This window comes from Coregonus lavaretus (assembly GCF_964263955.1).
Source record: "Coregonus lavaretus genome assembly, chromosome: 12".
Taxonomy (NCBI): Eukaryota; Metazoa; Chordata; class Actinopteri; order Salmoniformes; family Salmonidae; genus Coregonus; species Coregonus lavaretus.
Window position 1 is genome coordinate 46,664,564 of NC_139999.1, and position 16,398 is coordinate 46,680,961.

At 43.8% G+C, this 16,398-nt stretch overlaps 1 protein-coding gene across 1 annotated transcript in view; it reads right to left on the minus strand.

The window, feature by feature from the left end:
• The window catches only part of aqp7 (aquaporin 7), a 19,013-nt gene extending 3,965 nt beyond the window's left edge, over positions 1-15,048 (minus strand). The window contains exons 1-4 of the mRNA XM_084172866.1: positions 14,720-15,048; positions 8,928-9,054; positions 8,637-8,774; positions 8,259-8,377 (exon numbers count right to left, since the gene is read on the minus strand). Of these exons, the coding sequence (XP_084028992.1) occupies positions 8,259-8,377; positions 8,637-8,774; positions 8,928-9,054; positions 14,720-14,845 (510 nt within the window). The 5' untranslated portion in view covers positions 14,846-15,048. The remainder of the gene's footprint in view (positions 1-8,258; positions 8,378-8,636; positions 8,775-8,927; positions 9,055-14,719) is intronic.
• Positions 15,049-16,398: the final 1,350 nt, after the last annotated feature.

Sequence of the window (16,398 nt, forward strand, 5' to 3'; positions counted from 1 at the left end):
TGGAATAAGTTTAGATGGTTTAATACAATACAATGTAATATTATTTTTAAAAAACAATTTATGTTCTTACAGTTTTTCTCAGTCGCTTTGGTGCATTTCTTAGATCAAAAGTGCAATTCTTGATACTACTTGTACAAATTCCAAATCATCTAGTCACTTGTGCACATCATTAAAGCAATTTCTTATTCCTTTGAACAAATTGCAATTGCTTTTGTACATATTGCAATTGATAATGTACAAGTGTCAGCTTTTTTCCACATTTTCAATTGCTCATGTCATGTTGATCAAAATATAGTAGATGGGTCTCTGTTGAATAGTCTTACCCCTCAAAACATCTAGGCATTAGTTCCTTGCATAAGCCATTACATGCAAAATTGTTGAACTATTTGTCATAAACTGTCAAGCATAGTTTTACACATTTCTATTAGACCTTTTGTACAAAAACGTAAATTGCTGAATCGTGCAGGTGAAATTAACCCTCACTCATGAAGGAATGTAAAGTGTTAGTTCAACCAACAATCAACCAGTTGTCTAAATTGCTCAAAGGTGCATCTCATGAAGAATCAATTGGCAAGCATATATAGACAGACCACAACACAGAGTTGCAATTTTCCAATAATGGATGGACCAGGAAACGAACAGGGTCAACAGCCAAGAGGAGGAAGAAGAGGAGCAAGGATGCGTGGTGGAAGGCAAAACAGAGGAAGAGGCAGAAGAGGACATAGGCGCATATCTGATGACATAAGGGCCACTATTGTAGACCATGTTGTCAATCATGGCCTTACAATGGCTGAGGCGGGTCGAAGGGTGCAGCCGAATATTGGGAGATCAACCGTGTCCTCAATAGTACAAACGTTTCGAAGAGAGAACAGGTATGTCCACCAATGTACAGTGCACTGTTACTGTATATAAGCAGTATACTGTATACTTCCTACAATGCTTCATATTACAGTAGTCCACTTGTATTTCACAGCATACAGAAATATACTCTATACAGATACATACTGCACCTTACATGCACCCACCTGTATGTTTTACAGTAAAATGTGTGTTCGCATAGTTTTTGTCTATGTGAAAGTGTGCGATGCATCACTGCATTTTTCCACACATAGGACTGCAAGATTACCTCAAACCGGTGGCAGAGGACGCCTTTTCACACCTCAACAGGAGGAGGCTATTTGCACCATGGTCCGAGCAAACAATGCCATGAGACTCAGGGAAATACAAAGGACCATTATAGAAGACAACGATGTCTTTGAAAACATCCATACGGTTAGCATCTCAACCATCGACAGGGTGCTGCATAGAAACCAGATGAGTATGAAACAGCTGTACCGTGTACCATTCCAAAGGAATGAGGACAGAGTTAAGGAGCTACGGTACCATTATGTACAGGTAAAACATATATCTATGTAACTACTTTACAGCAACATTTTATAGTGTTACATAGTACAGTAAGCATAAACTGCACACATTTCCATTGCTGTGGAAGGAACATGCAATATATGTACATTTTATGTCACTCTTCCTTACCAAAACAAATTCAACTGTGTGTTCTGGGATATAGCGTATAATGGAGTTGGAATCAAGTGAACCCTCTCACAACTTTGTATACGTGGATGAGGCTGGCTTCAACCTGACCAAATGCAGAAGGCGGGGTCGGAATATCATCGGTCACAGAGCTACTGTGGATTTGCCAGGCCAACGGGGAGGAAATATCACCATGTGTGCTGCTATTTCGGAGCATGGTGTCCTAACCCATATCCCCCTTTTAGGGCCATACAACACCCAGCATCTACTCAACTTTTTAGAGACTCTCTACAGGGCTCTCATCCCTGATGATGAGAGGGGTCTGTTTAGAGAGGATTTGCCAAAGTATGTGGTCATTTGTGATAATGTGAGTTTCCATCGATCAAACATCATAAGGCAATGGTTTGTGACCCACCCGAGGATGCTCATAGAATTCCTCCCACCTTATTCACCATTCCTTAACCCAATTGAGGAGTTATTTTCAGCATGGAGGTGGAAGGTGTACGATCGTCAGCCACACACACAGATGACCCTGCTGGCTGCAATGGATGCAGCATGTGAGGACACCACAGTAGACGCCTGCAGAGGATGGATAAGGCATTCCAAAAGATTCTTTCCACGTTGCATTGGAAGGGAAAATATCCGGTGTGATGTGGATGAGAATATGTGGGCTGACAGACAGGAACGTCTGGATGTGTAGAGACAGCACTAGAACAGTGCTGTGGGCAAAGTTGTGCCTTAGGGGTGGTTTCCTGTGTTTCTTTCTAATTTAGTTTTTTTTCCTTTGTGCCCCTTGGGTTGTCCAGTCTCTTTCAATCAATAACCCACATACAGTAATATGTAAATAGTACTGTTGAAATTGATATATGCCATAGAAGTGCAGCCTTGTGCATTTTCAATACAGTAACTGTCATCCAAACTGTAGCCTAAGTTTACATCAGGTAATACTGTCAAAGTACACAGTTCCATTGACAACATGCCTAAACATTTTGACAACCTTGTTCGTGAACAATGACTCAATGACTTATCATTCTGATGACACTGACATGATCATTGGCATGAATATTTACTTTTGAGAGATGTACTGAGGATTTTTAGTGACTGACTAGCTTTAGAAACATATCTATTGTATATTGCAGTTTGTACAAATTGTTCTGAGAAATGCACTTATTATTTTGCACATGTTAGGGATGATGTGAAAAATGCACCAAAGCGACTGAGAAAAACTGTAAGCCTGGGAAACATGGGCCAAACATAAAACATAAAATGCATTGTAACGGCAAAGTTTTCTTTCTGCCTCATGGCAAAATGGGTAGAATTGCAGGATATTAGCTTTAAAGATGCAACAACAAAAAATATCTCTGCCCCATGACAAAATGTGTAGAATTGCAGAAAATTAGCTTGAAAACTGCAAAATAAATTCGATAAGAGGCAGGCCTTTAAAATGTTCCTCCCGGACTTGGTTCATCCGGCCATGCACTGCCGAAGTCATAGTAACACTCCTTGTATGCTATTCTTATCTTACTGAAGTTGTGTTCTCAAATCGAATCAAAATGTATTTGTCACATGCGCTTTGCAGTCATGGGCGGTGCATTTGCCATACCTAGCGGTGATGCAGCCAGTCAAGATGCACTCAATGGTGCAGCTGTAGAAACTTTTGAGGATCTGAGGGCCCGTGATAAATATTTTCAGCCTCCTGAGGGGGAAGAGGTGCTGCTGTGCCCTCTTCACGACTTTGCGGGTGTGTGGATCATGTTAAGTCCTTAGTGATGTGGACGCCAAGGAACTTGAAGCTCTCGACCCGCTCCACAACAGCCCAGTCGATGTGGATGGGGGGCGTGCTCTCCCCTCTTTCTCCTATAGTCCACGATCAGTCCACGTTTTGCTCACATCAGCCATTGAGAGCGAGATCACATAGCCATCCGGAAAAAGAGGGGCTTTCACACAAAGCACAATGTTCTATTCCTCGAAGCGAACATAAAAGGCATGTAGCTCGTTTGGGAGTTCTGCATCGCTGTGCAACTCATGGCTGAGTTTCCTTTTGTAATCCGTTAGTGTCTTCAAGCCCTGCCACATACGACGAGCGTCGGCACCGGTGTAATAGGATTCCAACTTCCTCCTATATTATCCTTTTGCATGTTTGATGTCTCATCGGAGTTCGTAGCGGGATTTCTTGAATGCTTCCATGTCCGTGTCCTGTTCCTTGTAAGCGGTAGCTCTAGCTTTTAGCCCAGCGTGGATATTGCCTGTAATCCATGGTTTTTGGTTTGGATATGTTCTTATAGTCACTGTGGGGAAGACATCGTCTATGCACTTATTGATGAAGCCCGTGACTGTTGTCGTAAACTACTCAATGCTATCGAATGAATCCTGGAACATATCCCAGTCTGTACTAACAAAACAGTCTTCTAGACTCGTGTCTGCTTCATCTGACCACTTACGTATTGAGCGCATTACTGGTACTTCCTGTTTGAGCTTTTGTTTGTAAACAGGAAGCAGGAGAATGGACTCGTGGTCAGATTTGCCAAAGGTGGTACAAGGGAGGGCCTTGTATGCATTTCTGTGGGTAAAATAAAAGTGGTCTAGAGTTTTTGTTGGTAGGATGGTTTTAAGTCTCCATGAGTTAAAATCTCCTCCCACCAGAAACGCTGCCTCTGGGTGAGCGGTCTCTTGTTTGTTTCTGGCCCCATACAGTTCGTTGAGTGCCAGAGTGGTGTTGGCTTGGGGCGGGATGTAGACACCCGTGATAATTACGGATGAGAACTCTCCTGGTAGATAACAGGGTTTGCAGCTTACCATTAGGTAAAATAAAAGTTTGAGAGCCCCTGGTGTAGAGGGCAATTCCACGTTAACGGAATTACGCTGAGACTCTGTTTTTTTTACTTTAAAATGGATGCCAAACACAACCATTTATTTCAAAGTTTAACAAACCATACAACTCTATGCACAATGATTACTTTTAACAATTTTGACAGAAACATTTACAAAAACACATTTTGTGGAAGATCTGTGCAGATGCAAACTTTGGTAGCAGAATTAAAGTAGAATCTTCCTCAGGTTTTTATGAGACCATTTTCCAAAAACTCTTTAAAATATTTGCTCCAAATTAAGATTAAAAGATGTCTGAAGAAAGAATGGGATGTTAGCTATAACATGACACCTTGAGTTAAAAAAATATATTTTGGTTATTGAACTACAGAAAGTGACGTGGATTTACACCTGGTAACAGAAATAAGGTAACGGAATTACATCATGGGTCCCTGATCTGTACTGCACAGAAATGCATCATTGTGGATATGAATGTCATTCTCATGTTTCACAAGTTTGGACATCAGAGTGCAGCACAGTAGAGCACAGGTCTTACGCTTCGATCACACCGACAGCGTCATTGCATTTTGGTACACCAGAAGTACATTCATTTCCAATGGAACGCTGCGTTTGCCTTGCAGCATTCCACTGCAGAGGCAGTTGCAGTGGGTTCTGTGTGGTGCATACGTTGGATTTATCGAACGTATGGGTCAAACTGTATGCGTAGATGGCTTGACGGAAATGGTAGCAGAAGGTGAATGTTTAACTTTTGTTGCACACATATCCAGATGACGCTGCGTACTATTTTGCGCAATGACGCTATCGGTGTGATCAAGGCATTAATGTAACTCTGGCTCTATGATATTATGAATGAGGTCTCTCACTTTAGGTAACGCCTCATTAGGGGCGGAGTCTAGGAAGATCCAATCTCACAACGTCTGTTGTAGACATACAGGAGCAACGGCCAATAGTGGACCACTGCACTTCCTATATAATGGTCTGTAGTCTTCTCCAATCTTCACTTCTAAGTACATGTTCGTCTTCCTTACACAAACCGTCAAGAGTAACAAGGTGAGAGACAGCATAATATCATAGAACCGGGGTTACATTAGGTAACCTTAAGTTATTTTTTAAATTTGGTCTCTCACTTTGGGGATATAGCCAACCCCCGTAGAGCTCATATACTCTCTGAAGCCAAATCTAGACAGGATCAACCCTCAGAAGTCCTGACACTAAGCACCGTATGCGCTAATGAAGGCGCAGTGACATCCAGTCGGTAGAACCTCATGAAGATATGGGAGGTACCCCAACATGCCGCATTGCAGATCTCTTGAACAGAGATGCCTCTGAACAATGCCCATGATGTAGCCACACCTCTGGTGGAGTGAGCCCTCAAGCCCTCCGGAGGTGTTAAGCCATTGCTGTTATATGCCATTATAATAGCCTCCACTATCCAATGGGATAAATGCTGTCGAGAAATGGGCCTCCCTGCGTGGAAAGGTGGCCAAGAGACAAAGAGCTGATCGCTCTTTCGTAGGGCTCTCATCCTGTCCATGTAGATGCGCAATGTGTGCACTGGACACAAGCGCTGGAGACAGGGGGGCAGGTAGCCTAGCGATTAAGTGTATTGAGCCAGTCACCAAAAGGTCGCTGGTTAGAATCCCAGAGCCGACTAGCTGAAAAATCGGTCCATGTACCCTTGAGCAAGGCACTTAACCCTAATTGCTCCTGTAAGTCGCTCTGGATAAGAGCGTCTGCCAAATGACTTAAATGTGAAATGAGACACTCTTCCTCCATGGAGGAGAAAGGCAGTGGGTGAAATGCCAACAGCTCTAAAATGAGGCGATTATAAGCACTACTATCTTAAGGCACAAAAGAGAGGTTAGCTTGTTAGGTAACCTTGGATAACCCTGGGGCAAAGTGTAGGCACGAGTGGTGGACTGACACTCCTTTTGTGGATGTAATGGCTAAAAGTAAAGACTCCAACACCATAATTAAGTTTGCCGACGACACAACGGTGGTAGGCCTGATCACCGACCACGATGAGATAGCCTACAGGGAGGAGGTCAGAGACCTGGCAGTGTGGTGCCAGGAAAACAACCTCTCCCTTAACGTGATCAAGACAAAAGAGATGATCGTGGACTACAGGAAAAGGAGGGCCAAGGACGCCCCCATTCTCATCGATGGGGCTGTAGTGGAGCAGGTTGAGAGCTTCAAGTTCCTTGGTGTCCACATCACCGACAAACTATCATGGTCCAAACACACCAAGACAGTCGTGAAGAGGGAACGACAACGCCTATTCCCCCTCAGAAGACTGAAAAGATTTGGAATTGTTCCTCAGATCCTCAAAACGTTCTACAGCTGCACCATCAAGAGCATCCTGACTGGTTGCATCACCGCCTGGTATGGCAACTGCTCAGCCTCCGACCGCAAGGCGCTACAGAGGGTAGTGCGTATGACCCAGTACATCACTAGGGCCAATCTTCCTGCCATCCAGGACCTCTATACCAGGCGGTGTCAGAGGAAGGCCCTAAAAATGTACGACAGGATATGTACGCTGCTCCACAACAGCAGTTTGTGGGCTAGACTAGTCCGTGCAGGAGCAGAGATCGGGTGCCACCCTGGAGGTTGATGTATTCCACTGCAGTCATATTGTCTGATCTGATCAGGGCATTACATTTCTGAATAAAAGGCAGAAATTGCTTTAGAGCTACAAGCACCGTAAGCAACTTGAGGTAGTTGATGTGAGTGAGACAGAGCTGTAGGTCACAATCCGATCTCAACTCTGCCCTTGTGAAATGCCCTCCACCCACCCTATGAGAGATTGTCTGTCGTCACCACCTTCCTCACAGCTACTACCCCTAGGGGAGAGCCTTTGGCGAAGCTCTCCAGTGGTGGAGAGCCGCAATGCAGGACGATGATACCGTTATCCCTCGTTTGAGGTGACAACAGGGACACAAGCGTTGGGATTACTGAGATGGTGGAGGCCATCAACCCCTAGTATATGGAGAACTGTTGTAGCACCCTCTGGTGGCGTTATAGGGATTTGCCTTTTGGTTATACTCTTGTGATGTGCCCTTTACGAAAAGTTTTAGTGCAACAGTAGTACCTTTATTTGAAAAGGCAGTGAACCCGGAACGGGGGCAGTGTTCATGGCAACTGAAACCTTGTCTTCATCAAACAAGGGTGTCGAGTGGAGAGCACTCGGGGAGGAAAGTGGGCTGCCTCCATCTTCCCTGTGTCTAGACACAAAATGATAGGTCGCAGCAAGGGAAAAGGGCTCTGACAAAATAGACGATAGAAATAGATGATAGAAATAGTAGGAACCAGAGAATGTCAAAGCATATAATTCAAACATTCAAGAGTGCTCAAAGGTTAAATTTGGCGTTTGGCTTGCATCTCCAAGTTTCATAACTGCAAGTTAAAAGGCCATTAGGTCACAGCTTTTTTTTACTTCACTTGGAACAAACAGGTTCGCTCGACCTTATTCATGGTTTCCTCATGCGTAAAAGTAGTGTTATTATGAGGGATTTAAGTCAAGGTCAGAATACTCATATCTGTAGACAGATCTCTGCCACACCTACATTTCTGTGATCTCTGGCACGTGTTTCCCCATGCTTAAGTTCAAGGTCAGACTACGCATTGAGAGAAAAGTGCATAAAAAGGAAATTAAGTTCCATTTACGTGCACATCACTTGGGTCTGAATTCCTCCCTATGTGCTTAATACCTGGCTACACACAATTAACACACATACACACACACACACACACTTGGTGAGAAAAGGGAGAGATAGCTTGAGTTGTCCTCCGTCAGTGGGAGATGAACGTCCACAGTAAAATATAGATCAATGGGTAAACTGGCTTGACAAACCTGTTCAACAGGTGTCTTTATGGGGTAAAATTACCCTTTTCCTGCTTACCTGGTCTAGGAATCCAGCATGAAGTGAGAGGTAGGGTGCTGGGTAGGTAGCAAAGATCCCAGCTGTAGCCTTAGGGCCAGACACAGTCAGATTCCCTCCACAGTAGTGGTAAATGGCATCTGGAAATACAGTGACGAAGCAAGTTTCACAACATTGCACAGCACCTCATAACCATATTCAACCAAAACACTACTTCTATCTGTAGGATTTCAAGTGTTAAGGTTGGGAAATGTACATGTAGCTCAAACAATAATATTGAAACAAACATTTCCGGCCCTCATAGTGACATTTAATGCAAACAAGCGCTTCCTTGTACTGGCTGTATGATTTACCAAAGTGAACTGGTCATTGTCTTCTATGTTATCATTACGTTTTTACCATAGTAAAGGGAGTATATGGTCCCAGCCGCCAAGAAGGAGCCTATCAGCTGACTGAGGATATAGACAGGCAGCATCCTCCAACCCAAACGACCAAAGAGACACATGGAAAATGATACTGCTGCGTTCATATGGGCCCCTAGGAGGGAGAGGAAGAGAGAGAGCGAGAGAGAGAGAGAGAGAGAGAGAAGTATTTTCCTTTTGCACTTAAATGTGCTGTATAAGAGGCACCATTCATGAAAACGATTTAAAACATTACCCATGACAAAAGGAGGGGTGTTGTGTTACGTACCTGAGACCCTCCCGCCAATATGCACTCCCATAGTCACGCCCAGGCCGAAGCCCAGGTTGACACTGAGGTATTCTCCGAACGCACCCAGTCCAGTCACGACCTGCGCCACAGAGCCCAAGCCAAACACCTTGAATATAAACACAACATAAACACAACCCGTCAAAAACAGACATCCACAGAGGCAGTGGGAGAATTTATTACAATCATTTATTACAGCTGAATATATCCAAGCTGGTTTGTGGGTCTACATAATGTATTCCTTCTGGTGCATTTGGATTCAATTACTCAATTAAACAAAGGATTACTGTTAAAGTAAAAACATGTCACTTCATAAAACTTCCAACAAGCTTTGTCACAAGGCAAAAACACATGCCTTTAAAGGGGGGCTGAACTTCCTGATTTAGCCTCTGTTTCAATTCCTAGATTTGGGTCTTGGATGCGTGCTTTGATGTGTGTGTCTCTGGCAGTGGTGTCATGCCCATAGGGGGCACAAGAGCACGTTCCCCCTCAGATTTGTCAATTTTTTGTTCTTTTTCTGATGTTAAATTAATTATTAAACGTAAACATTATTGTTTATTAAAAAATCTGCCAGCGGTATTTTGCGGAGGGGGCACACTGACTGGACCAGGCCAAGAGTACCCCCCCCCCCCCCCCCCCCCCCCTCCATTCTCCCCAGTAAGTGGTTCCTTCCAAGGTGCACCATGGAGCAAAGACACAGCATTTGATTTGATTTTAGCTGCCGATGATGGGCAGGACTCACAGGCGGTATGTTTGTAAATGAATTTGATCTAGCTATGTAGCCTATTGATTCCTTCTTGATGAATAAATAAAACTAAAATGTTTTGTTTTTTCAATGTAATACTAGCCACCTAGCCATTTTATGAAGTTGGCTTTAGCTAGCTAGCTAGATAGGTTCCCAATCTCCCAACCTCATAACTAGCTACCAAGCCATATCAGGCTATTAATCAACTTAGAGTAGTTTGTCTAAGTACGGTATCTTAGCTGGCACGCTGCTGGCAAAGTTGCTAGACTTTAGAAAAGTGTGTAATTACTAAATGTACTCAATAAGACTCACATTCCTTTCAACCTTTTATCCTGATTTTAGGGGGATGCAGACTGCTCAAGAGGTATGCAGAAACATATTTGGTTTAAATGTAATCTGGCACCTTATGATAATATCATGACATTTGTGTGTTAATTATGATGCCATGATATGTGCCTGTATTGATGTGTGGTATGATCCCATGTACTGTGTTGTAATTTGGATGTAACATCTTAGGCATGTTATTGCAGTATATTTAGATGTGTGATTTACAACAGTCAGAATGACACACTCATTAAAATGAAAATTGAACAGGTAAAGAGGTATGCTTTGATAACATATACAGAAAAATATACTTTTTTTTTTTTTTTTACATATAATTAGACAGAATGATTATGGCTCTAGATTGCAGAAAAAACCTGTTTCAGGTGTTTGAAAAATGCTAAATGCTCCAACATCCTCCCTCCATTTTACATTTACATTTACATCATTTAGCAGACGCTCTTAACCAGAGCGACTTACAAATTAGTGCATTCAACTTATGATAGCCAGTGGGACAACCACTTTTTTTTATGGGGGGTGGGGGAAGAAGGATTACTTTATACTATTCCAGGTATTCCTTAAAGAGGTAGGGTTTCAAGTGTCCCCGGAAGGTGGTCAGTAACTCCGCTGTCCTGGCGTCGTGGGGGAGCTTGTTCCACCATTGGGGTGCCAGAGCAGCGAATAGCATTGACTGGGCTGAGCGGGAACTGTGCTTCAGTAGAGGTAGGGGAGCTAGCAGGCCAGAGGTGGATGAATGTAGTGCCCTCGTTTGGGTGTAGGGTCTGATCAGAGCCATAAGGTAAGGAGGTGCCGTTCCCCTCACAGCTCCGTAGGCAAGCACCATGGTCTTGTAGTAGATGCAAGCCTCAACTGGAAGCCAGTGGAGTGTGCGGAGGAGCGGGGTGACATGAGAGAACTTGGGAAGGTTGAACACCAGACGGGCTGCAGCGTTCTGGATAAGTTGAAGGGGTTTAATGGCACAGGCAGGGAGCCCAGCCAACAGCGAGTTGCAGTAATCCAGACGGGAGATGACAAGTGCCTGGATTAGGACCTGTGCCGCTTTCTGTGTAAGGTAGGGTCGTACTCTGCAAATGTTGTAGAGCATGAACCTGCAGGAACGGGTCACCGCTTTGATGTTAGCGGAGAACGACAGGGTATTGTCCAGGGTCACGCCAAGGTTCTTTGCACTCTGGGAGGAGGACACAATGGAGTTGTCAACCGTGATGGCGAGATCATGGAGCGGGCAGTCCTTCCCCGGGAGGAAGAGCAGCTCCGTCTTGCCAAGATTCAGCTTGAGGTGGTGAACCGACATCCACACTGATATGTCTGCCAGACATGCAGAGATGCGATTCGCCACCTGGTTAGCAGAAGGGGGAAAGGAGAAAATTAATTGTGTGTCGTCTGCGTAGCAATGATAGGAGAGACCATGTGAGGATATGACAGAGCCAAGTAACTTGGTGTATAGAGAGAATAGGAGAGGGCCTAGAACTGAGCCCTGGGGGACACCAGTGGTGAGAGCATGTGGTGCGATTCTCGCCACGCCACCTGGTAGGAGCAACCTGTCAGGTAGGACGCAATCCAAGAGTGAGCAGCGCCGGAGATGCCCAACTCGGAGAGGGTGGAGAGGAGGATCTGATGGTTCACAGTATCAAAGGCAGCGGATAGGTCTAGAAGGGTAAGAGCAGAGGAGAGAGTGTTAGCAGTGCGGAGAGCCTCCGTGACACAGAGAAGAGCAGTCTCAGTTGAATGACCAGTCTTGAAACCTGACTGGTTTGGATCAAGAAGGTCATTCTGAGAGAGATAGCAGGATAGTTGGCTAGAGACGGCACGCTCAAGAGTTTTGGAGAGAAAAGTAAGAAGGGATACTGGTCTGTAGTTGTTGACATCGGAGGGATCAAGTGTAGGTTTTTTGAGGAGGGGTGCAATTCTCGCTCTCTTGAAGGCGGAAGGGACATGGCCAGCGGTCAAGGATGAGTTGATGAGCGATGTGAGGTAAGGGAGAAGGTCTTCGGAAATGGTCTGGAGAAGAGAGGAGGGGATAGGGTCAAGCGGGCAGGTTGTTGGGCGGCCGGCCGTCACAAGTCGCAAGATTTCATCTGGAGAGAGAGGGGAGAAAGAAGTCAAAGCATAGGGTAGGGCAGTGTGAGCAGGACCAGCGGTGTCATTTGACTTAATAAATGAGGATCGGATGTCGTCAACCTTCTTTTCAAAATGGTTGACGAAGTCATCCACAGAGAGGGATGAGGGAGGGGGAGGAGGAGGGTGATTCAGCAGGGAGGAGAAGGTGGCAAAGAGCTTCCTAGGGTTAGAGGCAGAGGCTTGAAATTTAGAGTGGTAGAAAGTGGCTTTAGCAGCGGAAACAGAGGAAGACAATGTAGAGAGGAGGGAGTGAAAAGATGACAGGTCCGCAGGGAGTCTAGTTTTCCTCCATTTCTGCTCGGCTGCCGGAGCCCTCTTCACATACTTTGTTTGTACTTTCACTCTGCCAAAACAGTACACAGTTACAGTACTCACCCTTCTAGATAACTTGAAACAGTATAACCAGGTCTTGTGTCTGGAAGTAGCCTAGACTAGCTAACAAGCTAGCTAACTTCCTTCGCCAATTAGCTTCAGCCAGCCGGTGTGCCACCATGGCAAAGTTGGTTTAACTTTGGATAGCCTAGTGGCGCTAGTTAGGGACCGTCAATAAATTATACAATGTAAATGTGACAATATTTTAATGTTGCACATCTTTTAGCTGTCTCATTAAATGCTTTAAATATTTGTATCTGAATTTCTACAATTTATAGTTGTTTGAGGTTTTTAAGTCATTGAAATTTGGAGCTATTAACATTTAAAATGTACATTCCGTAATTTACTGATGGTAATTATTACGTCTTATCCTTGAAATCTGTCAACTCATGAGTGATGTACTTAATTAGTTATAAGAATATAATCAGCTTAGGGGGATGTGGTTATTGTATGAATATTGTATCATATGTAGGTTACTAAGGTAATGAACTACTTCCAACCCACACATATGCCCCAAGGTTACTCTTACATTTTTACATTTTAGTCATTTAGCAGACGCTCTTATCCAGAGCGACTTACAGTTAGTGAGTGCATACATTTTAATACTGGCCCCCCGTGGGAAACAAACCAACAACCCTTGCGTAGCAAGCGCCATGCTCTACCAACTGAGCTACAGGGATCTTTTGGATCAACTCCCCAAAAATACTTTCACTGATTACTAGTAAATTCGTTTTTGAAACCAAATATATGATTCAATGCCAACTGTTTAATTTGATTAGTTTCCAAACATATTCTTCAGTAGCCACACTATCATAACCAAGCATTGACTACCGTAAAATAGAAACCATTTTAGGCTCTTTAGTATCAAATGTAATTATGCCAGTATCATTACAGATGCTAGCTGTGAACACCAACTACAAGATACCACTTTAACTGGAATGACATTAACTCTCATGGGTGTGCAAAAATAACCAACTGAAAGCCACGACCCCAGTAAGCCATGCCTCCAACTCTTCTGATAGGCTACATTTCCCCCACCGCAATTCAAAGCGAATGCGCATGAGGTGTTGAAAGCATTTTAGAAGCTTTCATTCAATTAAAAAAATCACATTGATCTGTAGAATTTGTTATTTGATTTCAGACACATTTAATAGAATAGGTTGAACGAACCAAAGCGTATTTTTCAATCATTCCAATTAGTAAAAGCACTTCAGATTAACAACAGCGTCGTCCCACTTTTTACAGTGTAGGTAAATCACAAAGGAAAGGGAAAGCTCCTTATACAATTACTGTATAGTAGTAAAGACAATATCCCACTACTACCACGTGTGTGTCTTCTGAGTGTGTCCTAAGCTCTAAGAATAGAATTTGTTGGCAGGCATGTGACAAACAGGCAGCAGACCCCGGCTATGAGACTATTGACTGCTTTCCCTAGGGACCCAAGACCACATGTCTGGGACTGTGTGTGTGTGTGTGTGTGAGAGAGAGAGGTGAGAGAGAGAGCGAGTGCTTGCGGCCAACTGGCCAGCCATGTTATCACAGGGTCAAGAGCATGACAGTGACAACCAATGCCACATGATAAGCATCTACATGGGGATCTTATTGCATCATGCAATTTGTATAGGAATTCCAAGCAGAATCACAGTTGACTGGAAATCAATCAATGAATAGAGACACTAGTAGTAATACTAGTAGTAATAAACTAGTAATACTAAATACCTTTAAATACAACATTTTATTAATTTATTTGTCATCCTTTTTTTATTCATTTATAATCCTCGTCTTTCTGGAAATATGCAACAACCAAAACATATAACATGCAAATGTAAATGTAAAATTCAAATAAGCAAGGGAGTAAGGGCGAGGACAGACTGACCCGTGGATGTGGACACCAAATTACAACGGATACATGTTGCTCCGTGCGTGTGTGAAGTTTGTGACGTAAAACGCCTCCTCTTTTCTAATTGGCTAAACGGACGATTACGTTTCCGTCGGCCCGTCAAAACTTCAACTCATCTGAACTTTTTGTCCGTGAAAATAAGTTGACGGTCAACGTATGACTCCCATTGAGAAATTATTAGAAATCACGGATACGGATAAATCAACGGGCCAGTCTGACCTCGCCCGTAAGAAGTGAGAGGTTGATGGTGTCCTCTAACACTTTCTCTCTCTCTCTCTTTCTCTCTCTTTCGCTTACCATCATGACATAGGTGCTGAGGGTTTCTGCGAGTCCCACTCGAACATATTCATTTATCACCCAGATCTTGGACAGTTTTCTACTTCTTCCATGCTCTTGAACGCTCCCCTGCTCCATCGCATGCATTGATTATTTTATGTTTCTCTGTCTGTCTTCTATGCCCGCTGCTTGTCTTTCTCTTATTTTCAGAGAGTCACACTCAGTCCTTTGTAGTTTGTCAATGTATCTGGAAGAATTTGGGCAACGACCCTCAAAATCGCAATCGACACACAGCCTTGTTTGTATCTCTTTCTCTTTCCACTTCCCTTTCTCTCGCTTCCTTTTCTCACTGGCGTGGTCATCACTCATGGTTTGTATTTTATGGCCTCCTTTCTCCTCCCACCTTCCCCCTCTCACATACCCTCTTTCCTCCACACACACAGTCACACACACACCCTACAACGGACCAATGTCTGGGAGGGGTGTTTGCTTAAGGGGGAGGGGCAGAAAAACAATGTGGCTTGTCACAGAGAAATCTTCCAAATCCAATGTGCCGAATACAACAATATTGTATGCTTACTTAGGAGCCCTTTCCCAACGATGCAGAGTAATAAAATAAATAATAATAACATAAAATAAATTAACGCTACTCCTGAGTGGCGCAGTGGTCTAAGGCACTGCATCGCAGTGCTAACTGTGCCACTAGAGATCCTGGTTCGAATCCAGGCTCTGTCGCAGCCGGCCGCGACCGGGAGACTCATGGGCGGCGCACAATTGGCCCAGCGTCGTCCAGGCTAGGGGAGGGAATGGCCGGCAGGGATGTAGCTCAGTTGATAGAGAATGGCGTTTGCAACGCCAGGGTTGTGGGTTTGATTCCCACGGGGGGCCAGTATAAAAAAATAAAAATATGTATTCACTAACTGTAAGTCGCTCTGGAAAAGAGCGTCTGCTAAATGACTAAAAATGTAAAAATGTAAATGTAAATAAATAAAAATACACAACAATGAAGCTATATACAGAGAGTACCAGTACCAGATCAATGTGCAGAGGTACGATATATTTGAGGTTGATATGTACTTGAAGGCATGGTATACAGTGGGGAGAACAAGTATTTGATACACTGCCGATTTTGCAGGTTTTCCTACTTACAAAGCACGTAGAGGTCTGTAATTTGTATCATAGGTACACTTCAACTGTGAGAGACAGAATCTAAAACAAAAATCCAGAAAATCACATTGTATGATTTTTAAGTAATTAATTTGCATTTTATTGCTTGCCATAAGTATTTGATCACCTACCAACCAGTAAGAATTCCTGCTCTCACAGACCTGTTAGTTTTTCTTTAAGAAGCCCTCCTGTTCTCCACTCATTACCTGTATTAACTGCACCTGTTTGAACTCGTTACCTGTATAAAAGACACCTGTCCACACACTCAATCAAACAGACTCCAACCTCTCCACAATGGCCAAGACCAGAGAGCTGTGTAAGGACATCAGGGATAAAATTGTAGACCTGCACAAGGCTGGGATGGGCTACAGGACAATAGGCAAGCAGCTTGGTGAGAAGGCAACAACTGTTGGCGCAATTATTAGAAAATGGAAGAAGTTCATGACGGTCAATCACCCTCGGTCTGGGGCTCCATGCAAGATCTCACCTCGTGGGGCATCAATGATCATGAGGAAGGTGAGGGATCAGCCCAG